The 16,452-nt window shown below is 61.0% G+C and overlaps 1 protein-coding gene across 1 annotated transcript in view; it reads left to right on the forward strand.

Annotated features, from left to right (window-relative positions):
* The window catches only part of SH3RF3 (SH3 domain containing ring finger 3), a 201,272-nt gene that overhangs the window by 88,668 nt on the left and 96,152 nt on the right, over positions 1-16,452 (forward strand). Inside the window, exon 3 of the mRNA XM_024757983.1 lies at positions 9,460-9,691. Coding sequence (XP_024613751.1) covers positions 9,460-9,691 — 232 coding nt within the window. The remainder of the gene's footprint in view (positions 1-9,459; positions 9,692-16,452) is intronic.

Here is a 16,452-nt window from a genome sequence, read left to right on the forward strand (position 1 = left end):
TCAGCCCCTGCTGGACGGAGGCGGGTGCCTCCAGTGGTGCTGGGCTGCCTTTCTCAGCTCTCCCTGCAGTGCTAAGCGGGCTGGGCCGCCCACGGTGCGCAGGACCTGCTTTAATCTGTCGGGCAGGAGGCGGGAGCGTCTGCCTCTCTGCTCAGCGGTCTCACGGCCTCCCAGGGTCAGCAGGCGGTGGCCCAGTGCCTGTGTGGGCGGCAAGGAAAGCCACGCTCTTGAATTTTACATGGTATGTTAATGGTGTCCTCACCAGCGTTTGGAAGCGTTTCCTGCCATGCATAATAAATGATCGGAAACCGCTGGGTTCCTTTGAGCTATTCTCGTGGGGGAAGGAAGGGTGAAGCCAGGCCTTGGCATGGCAGCCAGCAGAAGGCAAGTGCAGCATGGCTCCCCTGCCCCATCAGCGTGGGAGTGCTGCACGGCACGGGGCCCTGGGCCGCGAGTGTAGCCGAACCTGGCTGGCTGGAGCGGCCACCTCCCCTGCGTCTGCTTCCTGGCAGGTGCGCCACAGGAATGGGCACTGGCGCCCAGGGTCTACCCCCTTTCACTCTAAAGTCACACGGGAGAGTGAAGGCGAGAAGGGACTTCCCGTGGGCACGACAGCACGTAGCTGGCTGGCTCTCTAGCACTCAGAATATGTTTGGAGCAAAGCTGCACCAGGAAGTTTCCCCCTTTCCGTCTTGTAACTGATGCTGCCACATACCACCAAAAGATGATATGTCGGGGAGTTCCCTGATGGTCCAGTGGTTAAGACACCACGCTTCCACATGTCCGTCTTGTAACTGATGCTGCCACATAATACCAAAAGATGATATGTCGGGGAGTTCCCTGATGGTCCAGTGGTTAAGACACCACGCTTCCACTGCAGGGGGCACAGGGTCCGATCTCCGGTTAGAGAACTAAGATCCCACATGCCATGCGGCGTGGCCAAAAAAAAAAGAAAAAAAAATTGTCCTCATCAGATTTATCGGCTAAGGTCTTTGTTTCCACAGAGCTCGCCTGTGTATACGTTTTGTGTTCATGTGATATGGACAAGTTTGGAGGACACGTCCCATCTCGCTTTCTGACACCAACATGTAACCACGCATCGGACTTGCTGCTTCCAGGCACTCGTGTGAGCGACAGAGGGATGTCCCCTCGTTTAGGCTCACAGGATCCCTGGGAGAGAGGCACTTTAAGATGCCCGTTTTGCACATGAGGAGACGAATGTGGCAGAGCCAGGCCCGTAAATATGTTGATGCACAGCCACCCCCAGACTCCTCCAGGGCCTGGGGTCTGCTCTAACGCGGTCTCCCTTCTGGCCCTCAGAGCTGGATTCCTAAGGAAACTTATTTTGTTTTAAACCTGGATATTTACAAACACCTTATTTTCCCCTTACCTTCCTGTATTACTCTTTTTTTTTTTTTGGTAGCATTGAAACAATGATGTTTTAAAAAGTATTTAAAGATAATGTGGTGTTTAGTGTGGGCTGAAATAAGGGCCTAAAAGGAACCTTCTGGAAAAAAGGACAGATGCTGATGGGAAGCCTTTGCTTTCCTTCCTGACACCCAGGCCTTCTTCCAAGGTGGTTGGAGATCCTAGTGCAAGATCCCCTCTTACCCCATAAAGCAGGTTCTGGTGAGTGGACTTCCCGCAGGAGGCCGGGTGGAATGTGTCGGACATATGACTGGCTGAGCATCCCGGGATCGAGGCCAGAGCAGTCCTGGGGCTGGGGGGGAGCCCCTCATCCCCCGCGGGGAGCACCTGGGCATGCACACCACCAAAGAGACCCCTCCAGGGACTCCGTCACACTCTCCTTTGGTAACCACTGTCCAGAATGTGACTAGGAGCTTCTCCCAGTCAGCCTGCAGTATGGGCGTGTCTTTCCAGAAAGTGGAAAAATGAGCAGTTCTTCTCTAAACTGGATAAATGCAAACACAGGTGTGGACCCTCCCGGCCTAATGGTCAACGATCCACCTTTCCTTTTCCTTCCATGCTAAACAGAGAAGGATCAGGGCTCTGTTGGGGGTCCCCCTCTCTCCGATGTGGGTGGTGGTGAAGAGCTAAGTGTCGGCCCCCTCTTACCCAGCCCCATGACATCCTGGAGCTGACTTGCCTCTTAACTTTCCTCACTTAAAAAGTGGTAGTTATGACTCCTACTCCAAAGGGTTCCTGTGAGCAGTAATCAGGTTACCTGGCATGCATGGCTCGGGGTAGCAGCTAGATAAGCGGTCGCATTGTTCTCAGGGGCAGCGTGAGTGGCGGGTGTGCGCTGGGCTTGGGAGGCAGACCGCCTAGTGCCCTCACCACCTCTGGGACCCGGGCGAGTTACTGAAATGCACCGTGCCTCAGCTTCCTGCCTGCAGAGTATCAGTAACAAAGGCCAGCCTCATAAGGCTGCTGTGAGGATCCGGTGGGTTGTAAGGAGTGCAGCCCAGGTGCTCAGGAGAAAGCGGCCGGTCCTGACAAAGGGGTGACAGTGACTGTGAGTCAGGATAAAGGGGGTCCTTTGGAAGCAAAGCAGGGGAGAGAGGGTGTCACACAAGGGTTAGACTTTTCTGATCTGACTTCCATCCGATGCGATATAGAGCGGGCCGTGTGCAAGTGCCAGGCCGGGACGTCCTCACTGCACTCATCTGACCCGTATTTCTGGTGGAGCGGTGGGCTCCTTATTGGCCATCTTCTATACTTAGAAGCGTCTGCCTTTTCTAGGACCATGGCCAGGCTCCTGGAACACTTGTTTGCCTTAGCATCCTCCACGAATCTTCTCCCTAGAGGCTTCTCCATTAAGAGACAAAAAGCTCCCTACATACCACCAGTTTTAGCCTCTTGGTGTTCCTGGGAAAGTGGGAGGATGGATTTGATGACCTCTGGTGGGTGAGCCAGGGCTGAGCGGAGAGCCTGCTCCGCACGTGGCTGGGCGCCCTGCTGCCCTGGGATGAGGGGAGGCTCAGGCTCTGAAGCTGGCCGCTGCTCCCCTTGACCTCCTACCTCACCTTTCCATACTTGTCAGAAGAACTGTGATTTTCGTTGTGAACCGGACGTTACAGAGCACTCCTCCCCCAGCGGGTGCGTGGGAAGCAAAGCCCAGCACCGGCCCAGGGTCTGCCGCCAGGACCTGTGGGGCACGTGAGGCCTCCGGGGTGGGGATGGGCGGACAGTGGGGTGGGGCAGCCCCCAGGGACCTGCGACGAAGGTGCATGGGGAGCAGGGGCTCCTGGGCGGGGAACCTGGCTGTCGGCCCTCTCGCTCCTGCGCGGAAACCCAACACAGACACAGGGCCGGCTTGGAGATCATCCTGGGTCGGGTCATCCCACGTGGAGGGCGGGGTTCGCGAGCGGCCTGCCTTGCGCCGCTCCTGGATCTGCGTGTCCCCTCCGCCCTCCGGCTGGCGCCCACGCGGGACCAGGCGCCTCTTCGTGGAGCCGATGCGCCATCCCCTTGGTCGGGGGCGGGAGCGCAGGTGGGCACTCGCCGTCAGGCCGCTCAGGGACATCTCCGCGCTCCTCCGTGTGGAGGCTCCGAGGGGCCGTCGTGGGGAGGAGCTGAGCCCGGACTGCCCGGGCCGCCAGGATCTGAGGCCGCCCCTCCCCCCGCCCCAGAGACTGCGACACGAGGGTGCCTGAGAGGCTCCTCCCGCTGCGTCTCCATCAGCGCACACACTGACTGGAAACGCGGAGGTTGCGGTGGACACAGGCCGGAAAGCGGCCACCGCCACCAAGACAGACCAGAAACGGGGAGCTTGCCGTCGACACAGAGCGTTGTGAAGCTGTGTCGGCCGGAATGCGGCAGGCGTTCTCTGGTCCTGTGGGAACTTTGAAAAGCGGGTGCCCAGGGACACAGCAGTGTTCTTGGGAGCTGCTGGCACTTTTGACGCCGGTGGGCCTCAGTGGACTTGGGATTGGGCCGGGCCCTAAGGGAGCGCACCGAGTAGTGGAGGCCCTTTCCGTGTCACGGAATGAAGGTGACGGTGTCCCCGCCAGCAGTGTCCCTGGGGACCCTCATCAGCGTGAGCCCGAGCCCGGCCACGTGCAGACTGTCCAGTGTGAGTGCGCCCGCTGTCTGGCACAGTTATCCTCACTCCCAGCATTTCCACGAATGTGGGCCGTAAACAGCTTCCAGAATACCAGGAACATGGGTGAATCCGCTGCCAAGGGAGTGGAGCAGAAACTTGAGAAGACAGCCTTTGCCCGAGTTGGGAACAGGAAAAAAAAAAAGGTGAAGAAGAAAAAGAAAGATACGCCTGTTCTTTAGGCCTCCTGAATCTCACTGAAACATGAAACTCAGCTGAAGGCAGCTTCTCCCCTCGTGGTCACATCACAGGGCAGCCCTGGTGGGTCCTCAGCCCGCCTGCGTGGGGACACATCGTGCGCTTGTCTCAGTCGCATGTTTCCGTGACCTTCTGGGTGGGGGATGCTTTACTCCCTGCAGCACAGAGCCCGGTGCGGGACCTGGTGCAGCGTGCTGTTCCATAAATTCTCGGAGAAGCGAGCGTCCAAACACGAGGAAGGAAGAAATCATCAGAATGAAGGGGTCGAAGAGAGAGCTAGGATCCAAGGGTAGCTTTTAATAAGAAACAGGGAAGAAGGAACTTGAAATGTAACCAACAAGAAAAGTGAAGCCCAGGGACCTCCCAGCTGGAGTGTGAGATAGTGACAGCTTCATTACAGGTGAAATTTGTAAACTGGGAGACAAACAGGGATGTTCTGGTTAAATACACTATTAACGCGTGCCTTTTCAGGTAACTGTAAATCTGAGAGTGTCCGTGTTAGAAGGAAAGTATGCGTGTGACAACCTCCACGGCGACGTCAGAGTGAACGGTTTGGCTTGATGAGCATAGAAATCATAAATTGTACCTCACATCCCCCGGATTAGTCAGGATACAGGCCAAGCTGCTGATGAGAAGATCCCAAAACATGGCGGCTCAATCAGGATAAAGTTTCCTTTTTGCACGTGACATCCAGGCTGTGCTCCACAGCGTCATCTGAGGACCTGGGGCCTTCCCTCCTTTGCTCGGAGTGTAATCTTGGTGGAAAAGGCTGCCCCCGCCCGCCCCCACCATGCTGTTCAAGCCACAGGAGCGGAGGGACAGGAATTGGCATTTCCTTCTAAATGGCGTTACAGGGGACTTCCCTGGTGGTCCAGTGGTGGGGACTTCGCCTTCCAATGAGAGGGGTTCGGGTTCGATCCCTGGTCGGGGAGCTAAGCTCCCACATGCCTCACGCCAGAAAACCAAAACATAAAAAAAGGAGAAGCAACGTTGTAACAAATTCGATAAAGACAAAAAAAAAATGTCTTTACCAAACACAACGTGGGCTAGAATTGGCACAAGTCCCTGTCGCTTGTCTCCACTGACTGGAATTTTGACGTGTGGCCAAGCCTCTTTGCGAGCAAGGCTGGGGGGTGGGGTTCTTGCTGGTGAGCTTGGCCCCGGTTGAAACTTGGAATGTTCTCCCCGACAGGAGGATCAGGTGGACTCGGGGGACAACTGGCTGTCTCTGCTGCCTCCTCAGATCCCGCGACGCTTGGTTGGTTGGCACTGGGCGCTCTCTCCCTGGGGCCCGCTCACGCTGCAGGGACCTCACCGGGCTGTGTCTCCCCAGGAGGCCAGGCCCTGGGTCTCCATCTCCAAGCCTTCGCTCAGCCTGGCTCCTCTTTGAATGATCACTGGGATTTCCGGTCACCAGGGCCCGGCTGGTGTTAACAACAGGATTTAGAGCTGCATGGATCCTGGACCTCCCATCCTGGGAAAAGTCCTTCTAGCCCGAGGCCCTCAGCCAGGCCTTGTCTGGGAATTGGCTTGGCAGCCCACAGGGTTATCCCTTCGGTAGGTGTTTTGAGCGTGTGCTCTATACCGGGCCAGGGTCAGGGATGCAACAGCAAATGAAAGCAGGTGGTGTCTGTCCTGGGGGCAGATAGTCCCGGGGCCCCCACTGGTAACACGTGTCGCCCGGGGAGCAGCGTGGGAGGAGAACCGGTGCGTCCTTCCGGTCTAAAGGCTGAGTGAGTTCCTTGTCCACACTCTTCACCCCAACTTGCTGGGGGGTTGGGCAGTGAGACCTGGTCCGGGGCAGCGCCCTCGGGAGCCTCGTGGGCAGCCTGGTGCAAGCAGGGCATCTGTAAAGCCCGCCTACGTGTCGATCCCAGTGAGACAGAGCTGGGGCTGCTGTGCACGCGTGAGATCCCCTGGCTTCTGCACGTCCGAGTCGTGAGCCGTGAGATTGATGGCATCTGTCTTCATTATCACGAACGCCCCACGGGGTGGCTGTGTTAATTATCCTCTAGGCATCCCAGTTGCATTTTCCTTTCATTGTACTTTGTTTCCTGCATGTCTCAAGCCTCCCGAGGGGGGCTCCATGGCAGTGTTCAACTGGGCGGTTCCCAGTGAAGTGCGCGGTGAGACCTTAGAGGGCCCGGCTGCAGAGACCCCGTGGACGTCCTCAGCCTGGGCCGGGGGCTGCTCTCAGGGGTCCTCTGGCTGCTGCCGTGACGTCTGTGGAGTCTTCCCCTGTCAGAGCGTCCGGCTGCCCTGGGCCCTCATCGTGCACTGATCTGCTCATGTCATCAAGGTCTCTGAAGATGAGAGGCTGGAGGTGCCGAGAGCCACCCGCTCTGAGCGGGGCCGGGCTGAGAGGGCGGTCCAGGGGCAGCTGCCCCTCTAGCGGCGTCTCTTACTCTTCACTCCCAGGAGCGCAGCCCGAGTGTTTAAGCGGCTTCCGCCCTCTCCGTTTGCGCCGGCAGAGGCTGGTCTTGGCGGTCTGGGGCGGGGGTTAGTGAGGGGTGTCTCCCGCGCTGCCTGTCTGCGCCCGCCTTCGCGCTCTCTCGCCGCCTCCTGGTCCGCTGCCCGCGGGAGCCTCAGCGGCGCGGCCGGAGCCGGCGAGGTTGCCTGCTGGCTCCCGCCCCGCGCTCTGACCTCGGGGTCAGGGCGGCTGCCTGAGGCTGTGGCAGAGGCCCGCTCCTGCCCCGCCCGGGAGGTGACTGGCGCCTCTCCCAGGCTCGGTCGGCTTTTCCCAGATCCAAGGCACGCGGCTCCCAGCGGTTGCCGGGACACATCTGTCGTCGGCCGCTCTCTCACTCGCCTCTCTGCTCAGCGTGTCTCAGGAGCGCCCGGGGCGGCCGGGCAAGCGCTGCGGCCTGTTCTGGAGTCCCTGGTTTAGCGGAGGCACCACGGTGGGCGGAGGGCGCCCTGCGGACCCCAGGAGGTGGGGGAGCGCGGGGCCCAGGGCCAAGGCGGGAGAGGGGAGGGCCGGGCGGTGGGGTGGAAGCCGGGCGCGCGGGCCCCTGGAGGGCCCTGGGCGGCGGGGGTGAGGCGCGCAGGGCTAGGCAGGGGTGTGGAGCCTGCAGTTGGGTTGACCCGAGTCACCCCGTGGGAGGGAAGTTGGAAGCGCAGAACTTTGAGGTCACAGCCAGCCTAGAGGCTGGTAGAGGCCGGCCCGGGAGGCTGGGGCCCGCACGCGAGTGTGGGCCACACGGGTCGGAGCTGGGGCGGCACCTCGGTGCCTCTCCGCTGACCCTCCGTGTGTGCCCGCGGCCTCTGTGTCGGGGCCGTTGGGTGGGGGGCAGGCCCGAGTGGAAATTCAGCGTCCCCTGCACAGGGCGGCGTGGAGGGGCGCGGGAGGGCGTGGCGGCGCGGGGCCCGCATGCGTGGAGGGTGGGTCCCGCCCTTCTGCTCGCATTTACCCCCCCCACCCCCCGCTGGCCTCCATCTGTGGCTGTGAGAGAGTAGCTCTCGAGCGTGGCCCTTGGGGGGGGGGATGTGAAAGGATGGGGGCGGTGCGCTCCCCGAGCCCACGCTCCCGGGCAGCAGGAGATCCCCCGACCCCTCTCACCTTGATGGGTGTCCCAGCTTCTCCAGGGTCACTGGTGAAACACGCCCATTGTGAAAACAAAGGCTTCTAGTTGTGACGGACTGAAAGTTCACGTAGGATGAGGAAGCTCCTTTCTTTTGGGAAATTTAACCTCAGGGGCTGGGCGAGGTTCAGACGGACGCTCAGCCAGGAGCTCTGGGTGGGCCCGTCCTGAGCACCCACCTCCCAGAATGACAACCAGAAATGTCTCCAGGTGTTGCCAGATGGGGGGCGGTGTGTGTGGGGGGACCGAATGTCCTGATGGAGTGCCGCCGGCAGGGCTCGCTGCCCTCTGGCCGTGGAGTCGCGTGGCTCTCTTTCTCTCCTGGCCATCGCTCTCCCTGAGCTCGCCCGTCGTGCCCCCAGCACAGAGCTGGCTGTGGCTTTTCCCGCTTGGGTTCTTCCAGGAAAGCCATCTGTTGCTGCTGTGGCCCTGGCTGGTGGTGGCCGAGTGTCCCTCTGCCGCATGTCCTCTCTCCACTGCCGTCCCGGGTGTTGCGGAGGCATGGGCGCAGAGGCCGGCCTGAGTGCTGTCGTGTCTCCTCGGAGAGCCTCTTGTATGCAGCGGCTTCGTGCCTCTGTGTAGGTGGATTCAAGCACCAGAGGGATCCCTGGCCGGGCAGCCCTGGGGAGGAAACATGGCCTCTGTTGGGGAGCCATTGGGTGTGGACACAGGGACGAGGTGAGGCTCCGTGTGCTTTTCCTGGTGGGCAACTTACCTTTGACAAGGCTGCTCAGCTGAGCGGAACTTGGCTGCTGCAGAGAAGGGGGAGAGAAACCCGGACCCCTTGTTGCTGAAGAGCAGGGAGCCCAGGGCTCTGCTTGTGGCCGGATGGCAGGTCAGACAGGTGGGTGGGTTGGCTGACCTTTGACAGGAGGGTGGGAGCATCCCATGACCTGAAGAGGATCCTTGTCTCAGGCTCTTGAAATTGTACTTGTGGACGAGGCTGTCGTGGCCTCAGGAAGCTGGGAGCCATGGCGGGTGGGAGGCAGGGGTCCGTGATGGCTGGAACCCCTCGTTAGAGCTCTCAGCCCTGGGGGTCCCTTGTGGACCTCGAGCCTGGGCCCCTAGCTGTGAGGCAGTGACATGGGAGGGCGCAGTACAGTCCTGCAAGCCTGTCTCCTCAGCTCGAAAAGCCCCTGGATGCACGTTCTGAGTCGCCGTGGAGGTTCAGGGAAGGGACACTGTGGCATGTAGTTGTCGGAAATCTGGCGGATAGAAATAGCACCCAGGGTATGACAGGTCAGCACGGAGTAGTGAGTAAAACTTTCTGGAGCCAGAGCCCGGGCGGGGGGATTCCGTCTCCTTCCGGTGAGGGGTCCCGTCTCTCTCTGCGCCTCGAATGAAGGTCTCCCAGCACCCTCCTCAGCGTCCTTCCAATGCGGAGCGTGGCAGCCCGCGTGGAGGCCTGCGGCCTGTCGCGGGACCCTCTGCAGACCCCCTGTCCCACAGGGCCTGGCCCCGTGTTCCTGGAGTGGGGGGCTGCTCCCTTGAGGTATCTCCCCAACCTGGGCTTTCAGACTTGGGGGCCCCTCAGACCAGGTGCCAGACGGGCCGGGTGGGCAGCTGCTGAGTAACCGCTGTGTTCTGCTTCCAGAGCCTTCCCCAGCCGTCCCCCAGCAAAGCCCTGCACAGCTGCGAGGGAAAGGAGCCCGGGGACCTCAGGCTCAGCGAGGGGGACGTCATGGTCTTGCAGCACCGGGTGGACGAGCACTGGTACCACGGCCTCCTGCCCGCCAGCCACGTCCAGGGTGTGCGGCCCCTGCCCCAGGCCCCGCCCCAGGGCAAAGCACTCTATGATTTCGAGATGAAGGACAGAGACCAGGACAAGGACTGTCTGACCTTCGGCAAGGTAAGGTGGGTTCCAGCGCCGCCCTTTCGCCGCAGCCCCCGCAGGGAGCCTGGGCGTAGCGCGGGGCCCTCCCTGTGCCTCCCCGCGGGGAGAGCAGTGGTTTCTCCTTCCTGAGGGTCTGCCGGGTGGAAGGAGAGGGCATCCAGCCCCACAGGCGTCTGCAGGTAACGGGAGCGGGGCCCTCGTTACCTGAGTCACTGTGTCCAGGGCTTATGGGCCCTGGGAGGGGGCTTGCTGGGGAGACTGTGGCAGAGACCCCTGCGGGTCCTGGGAGTGGGAGCCGGGCCCAGAGGCCAGCCCGTCACACCCTCTTGGAGAGCACAGGAGGGGGATGCGTGTGCCTGGGCCACTTGAGTTGGCCAGTGAGGCCACGGGACCCGCTTAGTGACAAACCAGTAGTGTTTCCCGTGCGCTCGTCCCAGGGTGCGGGTGAGATGTGGAGGGGCCTGGTTTCTGTCCTGCCGGCCTCGGGGGTGCAGTGTGGAGAGGACAGAGGTGGTGGCCTCAGGCCTCGTGAATGTGCCTCCTTCCTGGCTTCCTCACCTGCTCCCACCCCAGGGCTGGGAGGGCAGGGGCACCTGGAACTCTGGAACACCCACTTCTCCCCGATGGCAGTAATGAGTTACCTCATCGATTGATTAATTACCTTCATGACTGCCCGCCAGGGTCCCTGGGGAGAGGTGGGAGCCTGTCTTCCCAATGTTGAAGCTGTTGTAGGAAGGGAGACCCCTTCCAGGGCCCAAGAGTGGGCTCCTGTCTAACACTCGGAAATGAACTGTCCGAGGAGACGCACGTGCTGATGGAGCAGGAGACTTCACGGGGAAGGGGCGCCCGGGAGGAGGGCAGCAGGTGAGGGACCCAGGAGGACTGCCCCGCCACGTGGCTTGCGGTCTCAGGTTCCTTGGTGATTGGGTTTGTTCCCGGGTTGTCTTTGGCTGGTCATCTTTCTCGGCCTGTATTTGGTCTGCGTCAGGGCCCTTCCTGGTGGCACACACATCTCTCAGCCAAGATGGATTCCAGTGTGAGGGTTTCTGGGAGGTTGGCAGAGCTTATTCTGGGCTGGCGGCGCCTCCCTCCTTCGATCCCTCCCAGATCCTTCCAGCCGGTGGTAGCGTGTTAGTTCCGAGTTCCCGTCATGATCTCCTGTTGTGAGAGAACTCACGCAAGTGGTTATTACTGTTCCTGGCCAGCACGGTGGCTTTGGTCGGCGGCTCCCTAGCAGAGCACAGCGCTAAGAGGCTGCGTCGCTCGCCCGAGGCTGGCACGGGCCTGGCCCTCCTCCATCCTCGTGTCCTGTGTCTCTGTCAGTCTCTTTCCACACGCAGTTGTCAACACAGAACTGGGTTCCAGCTCAGATCCTGACCTTGGAGTGCACGTCCAGCTCCCTGTGATTGTGTCCTCTGCTCAGAGCAGAGCTTGGCTGTGGTGCCAAGCTGTCCACAGGGCTGTGAGCACCGTGCGCTCCATTTTGAGCACAGTTGGCCTGTTCTGCGCAGGCTGTCGCAGCTGCTATTTATGTCTCGTTCCATTGTTCAGCCTGACAAGGAGTCATCTGTTTTCATTCAGGGTTTCAACTCTTCCCTCTTCCTTCCATCAAGGCGTTCTGATGCTAATTCCAGTTGTCACCTGGCCCTGCAGGTTCCCTGGATGCAGGGTCAGGCCTCCCCCTCCCTCGCTCCCTCTCCTCCTGAGTGAGGCTGGAACGCAGCCTGCAGAGTGCGAGGCCAGGCGGACAGAGCTCCTCGTGCTCGCCCCTCTGCCCAGCCCACCCTGAGGGAGACCCTGGGCTCTCGTGCTCTGTGCCGTCACTCAAGATCGAGAGCAGGGACCCAGCCACCCCTCAGGGTCGATCGAGGCCTTGTAAGGAGACAGACCCGTTAGGGGCTGACAGGGACAGGGACAGACACAGGGCCCTGCTCACAGCCTTGGTGGCGGGAGGCTCACCCAGCGGACACATGCAGGACCGGAGCAGCCAGCGTCTCCTGGTGAAGGCCTCCCGCTCCGTGCGCGAGCCTCTGCTGGGACTCTCAACTCCAGGGCGAAGACCAGAGCCCACTGGACAGGGGACAGAGGGGCACCTGCCTCCTCATCCCACTGGGAGCTGTGCTGTATCCGGGGAGCCTGACTTCGGGTGGGAGAGGCAGGAATGGCAAGTCCAGGGGACAGTTCCTGAGAGTGACGGTCTGTGCGAGTCACCCAGGAGGTGTGTGGGATATCTGGTCAGGAGGTGGTCAGTGTTTGGTATTTCAAAAGAAACGTTAAAGCCACCCTTGTGGGAGAAGTGAGAACTCGGGATGGCTCCCTGAGACTCGTCCTGTGGTGGGCGCTGCTGCCACTTTGCGTCCCGGGGCGGGGATGGGGGTGGGCAGGTCCCGGCGCCCTGGGCTGTGCGGGCAGCGCTGTCGAGGTGGGTGGTCCTCAGGGCTCCCCGGGACCTGACCTTTGAGCCCATTTTGGGGAGCGGAGGTGTGGGAGCTGCTGGGCCACGCATCCCTCGGGCTGCTCTTCCAGGGCTAGCTTTCTGTCTGTGGATTAACCTGCGGGGCTGGAGGCCCCTGGGTGTGATTCCGGTGAAGACCGTGCTTTGACCCCCCACTGTGTTCACACACGTGTTTTGCCAGCGCCCGCCCCCCGCCTTAGGTTAGGGCGCAGCCCCCTCACCTTAGGTTAGGGCGCAGCCCCCGCACCTTAGGTTAGGGCGCAGCCCCCCCGCCCCCGCCTTAGGTTAGGGCTCAGCCCTGTTGCCCGAGCACCTCTTCTTTCTCATCTCTCCCCTCGAGACGCCTCCAGCCTCCGCATCCCCACACGGCAGCTGAGGGATTCCCTCCACCTGCCTGGAATGCTGGTTCTCACAGCCTCCGTTTCGTCACCTGAAGTGACCACATGGTCCGGGCCAGCGTGGTTTTGCCTCCCGGGAATGTTTTGTTGTTTGGATATGTTCCCTTCTGGACTCAGCAAGGGAAGCAGCGGTGTCTAAAGTCCACGGATGGTGCTAACTTACCTTTAAAAAACTTCACTGTGATGGGATTGATGAGGTTTAAAAAGGCTTGAAGCATGCGCATCAAAGCAAGATCTTTACCTCGCTGTCAGCTTTTGAGCAGTCCTGTTAAAATTGCACTAATTCAAGTCATTCTAAAACCAAAGTCTTCGTTTAACTGAAGAAGAGAATGAATAATTACTTCTTGTAAAGCAGCTATAAAAAGCACAATTTATAACTTCTTAGCAGTCCCACTCCAAAAACCTGGGCATGTGCGGATAAAAAGACAAAGGAGACAGTGCAGTGTCCCTGTTCTGTCAGCCGGTGGCTCCCAGCTGTCCCCCGAGGCCCGCGTGCGCAGCGCCTTCCACGTGACGGGGAGGGGCTGCGGTCAGGGGCTGCGGGGTGCAGGGACCTTGCACTTGGGATCCCCTGTGTGGCCTCAGCTCTGTGGCCTTAGGAGCCCACGTGTGTCTCATCTCAGAGCCATCTGCGCCTGCCCTGCAGCAGAGACTGGAGACCCGCCATCACTACGCCGGCTCCTCGGAGAGGACACAGGCCCCGTGGGCACGCGACAGCCCCCGGCTTGTCCTCGTCTCACACCCTCCCACCCGCCCAGCCCTGCATGGCCGGAGAGGTGCTTTGAGTTGGCAAAGGCCTTTTAAAACACCACCAGCTGTCCTGACTTGGGCAGACTTCCCTCCTGCTGGTGTCACCACAAGACCCTTCCACGTGATCCTCTTAACACCTCTGAGTGTTTAATCGTCCGTCCCTGACGTGGGGATTCTCTCCTTTGTGAATGAACCTAGCATTAATCCCAAACTATGTTCCTCTGATTGGAGGACAGACGTAGGTGGTTAGAAATCAAATATATTTGAGGTTTGGACTCTAGAGTGAGACGGGTTCAGGTTGTGACACTTTCACTCTTACACGGTGATTTGGGGACATCAACTTCACCTCTGAGTCTCTTTTTTGATGATAAAATGGAGTTGATAGGATTCAATGAACAAAGGCATTTAGGGAACCAACCTCAAATTAGGCACTCAACCATTTCTGGCTTCCACCCTCGCTGGCTTCCTGCTCTGTCAGACGCGCGTCACTTTTTGTGTTGGCCTGGGACGCTCGTGGCGGGGGAGATGGGCCTCCTGCACAAACCCCCGCTGCCTGGAGCTGAGACTCTGTGGACGGGCGCCTGTACCTGTATTGTCCCAGTGGCTGCATCTTGGAGAGGGTTGCCCAGCAGTGTGGAACCCCTGAGCCCTTCTTTCAAGGCCGCCGTGCCCATCGTGGGCAGCCCAGACCCACTGCATGTCCTCTGTCCTGAGGGGCAGTTGGGATGCTCTCTGGGCTGGAAGGCTCGGGGACCTAGTGACCAAAGCGGGTGAGCCTGAGGGAGCAGGCAGTGCTGCATTCTGCTAGGGCTGGGCGGCTCCGGGACCCGCCCTACAGCTGGGCAGCAGCCTGCGGGCTCCTCCATGGAGGCGGCTTTCCTAAGGGGACCAACCCCCAGAGGCTCAGAGCAGGTTGGGCTCTGAAGACTGTCCCTTCTCTGGGTGTCAGGCGGGGTTGGAGGTGCCCTCCCAGCCCCCAGCAGCGTCTGGAGCTAAGCTGCGGTGCACAAGCCAGGAAAGAGGGCACAGCCCAGCAGCCGGTCCCTTCAGAGCCTCCCTTGGGACCCCGGAGCCATCGGTGGGGGGGTCTTGTGCTGTGTCTGTAGCAGAAGGTGCAGGGAGTTTGTGAGCTCTTTCCTTTGGGATTTTCCCTTTTCTCTGGGACCAGAGTGACCGGCACTCTGTCTGCGGCTGACAGTGAGGGACTGTCAGGGATGGGGCAGCGCGAGGTGGCCGCGGCCGTGGCCCGGCTGAGCGGGCGTTCGCGCTGAGCGGACAGGCCACGTGGCCACGCTTCAGAAGGGCCATCCTGGTGTCTGCCCCTCGGTGCCTCTTTGAAACCACTTGGTTGCAGTAAGAGGAGCGGAGGTACAGGGAGGCCCCCGGGAGGGCGGGCAGCCGGCCCGTGTCCAGGTCCCGTGCGTGTGATCTGCCCCACGGCGCGTTTAGGAAACTGTCAGGCCCCAGAGGCTGCTTCACTCGGAGCTGCTGCGGGAACTCTCCAGGTACTTCGGGCCGGGCCTTCGGAGTGTGAGATGCACCTTTGACGTGGTGTTGAGGACCGTGCACTCCGCCAGCCACGCTCTGCGGACTTCTGGGGGGAAAGAGACTCCAGCCCCCTGGCAGGTCAGGGAGGGAAAGCCTCAGGCCTCGGCTTCCTAACAGCCCCATCTGTTTGCAGCTCGGCTTTCCCCCCGGTAGGAATCACATACGAACACCAGGGAGTTCGGTGAGTTAATCAGAAATGCAGTTAAGGCCCCTTTAGGTGGTGCCCGACTCCTTTGCAAGTGCGTTGCCCACTGAGCCTGGGAGGGAAGGCGGTCCACTCCTCCCATAACCACGCTGTGTTCAGGGTCGCACAGGACCACCCCAAGGCCACCCACTTCCAAGGGAGCTCTGCTGCTGGGCCCTGGCCTTTGGTGTTCCTCAGAGCTTGGAAACGGGGGGATGGGGAGGCGGCACAGGGAAGGCCCCCACCTGCGAGAGGAGCGCTTGCAGAGGAGACTGTAGGTGAAATTGTCGTGCGTCTGAAAGTGAAATGATGTCCTGGGAGCAGCTTTTGTCCAGAAAATCCTTAATGCTGCCAGATTGGCCCAGACCTTGTCTGCCCCGCTGCCATCCCTCGGAGCGTTGTGGTGTCCGGAAGAGGCCCTTTGCTCCTCCGTGCCAGGCAGCGCTGGGGACCCAGGGCACAGGCCAGCCTGCCCACTGTCCGTCCACAGCCTCGCTGGCCCTCAGCCAGGCCCCGTCACGCTCCACGTCTCTGGCTGCTTCCCTCCTGAAACAGGAGAGTTGAGCACGAGGCAGAGACGGCACGGTACGGCGGAAGATCCTGCAATGCCAACTCCGTGGCCCGGCCTGGAAGGGTGTGCAGACCTGGATGGCGACGGCCCGGCGCAGAGCTCCCCGCTCGTCCGTCCGTGCGGCTTGGGCCCGCCCTGTCGCATGCAGTTAGGGTTTGGGGCGGGCGTGTTTCTCCGCATTCCCAAGAGGCCACAGAGCAGGTGCCTCCCCTGTCCTTGTCCTTGTGAAAGCACCGGCCCCGGGGTTGTGAAATAGGACTGCACGTCCGAGGCCTGACGGGGATCCAGGCATCGCTCTCCCGGTCACGCGTGGACGGCGGGAGAAGGCGTTGACTGCAGGGCCGCGGCATTTGGTGCTGGCGGCTCTGCGGTGCTGCCCGGCGCTCCCCCCCCACCCCGCCCGAGCTTGTGTCCCTGGTGAGAGCTGGGTTAGCGGCAGAGCAGAGGGCGGGAACCCGTCCTCCGCGACCTCGGGAAGTTAGTCACTTGCTGGTGTTCTGGGTGTGGCTGCCCGCTGCACAGCCCGGCCTCCCCCAAGCTGCGTGAGCTGGAGAGGAGCGTCCGGTCCTGCTGCGTCCTCGGGTCCTGGCCCGGATTTGCGTTTGCTCATGTCGCGGCCTTGCCGGAGCAGTTTGACGTGACTGGGTTCGGGAGCCACGTGCTGCACTTGCCTGCGAGTGGGTGCTGAGCTTCCCGTGGCGAGGGGTGCTTTCCTCCTGGTGCCGGACACCTAGGCGATGCCCGGGGGATGCTGCTGAGCAGGGGGAGGTCCAGCTCGGCCCCTCGTGGCCCTCGGGTGACGACAAGCTCCCCGGCCTAAGAGGCGGGGCTCCTTTGGGGGCAGCTGTCCCTTACTTGGAGCTGTGTCTG

The sequence above is a fragment of the Neophocaena asiaeorientalis genome, unplaced genomic scaffold (assembly GCF_003031525.2).
Source record: "Neophocaena asiaeorientalis asiaeorientalis breed wild unplaced genomic scaffold, Neophocaena_asiaeorientalis_V1.1 scaffold497, whole genome shotgun sequence".
Lineage (NCBI taxonomy): Eukaryota > Metazoa > Chordata > Mammalia > Artiodactyla > Phocoenidae > Neophocaena > Neophocaena asiaeorientalis.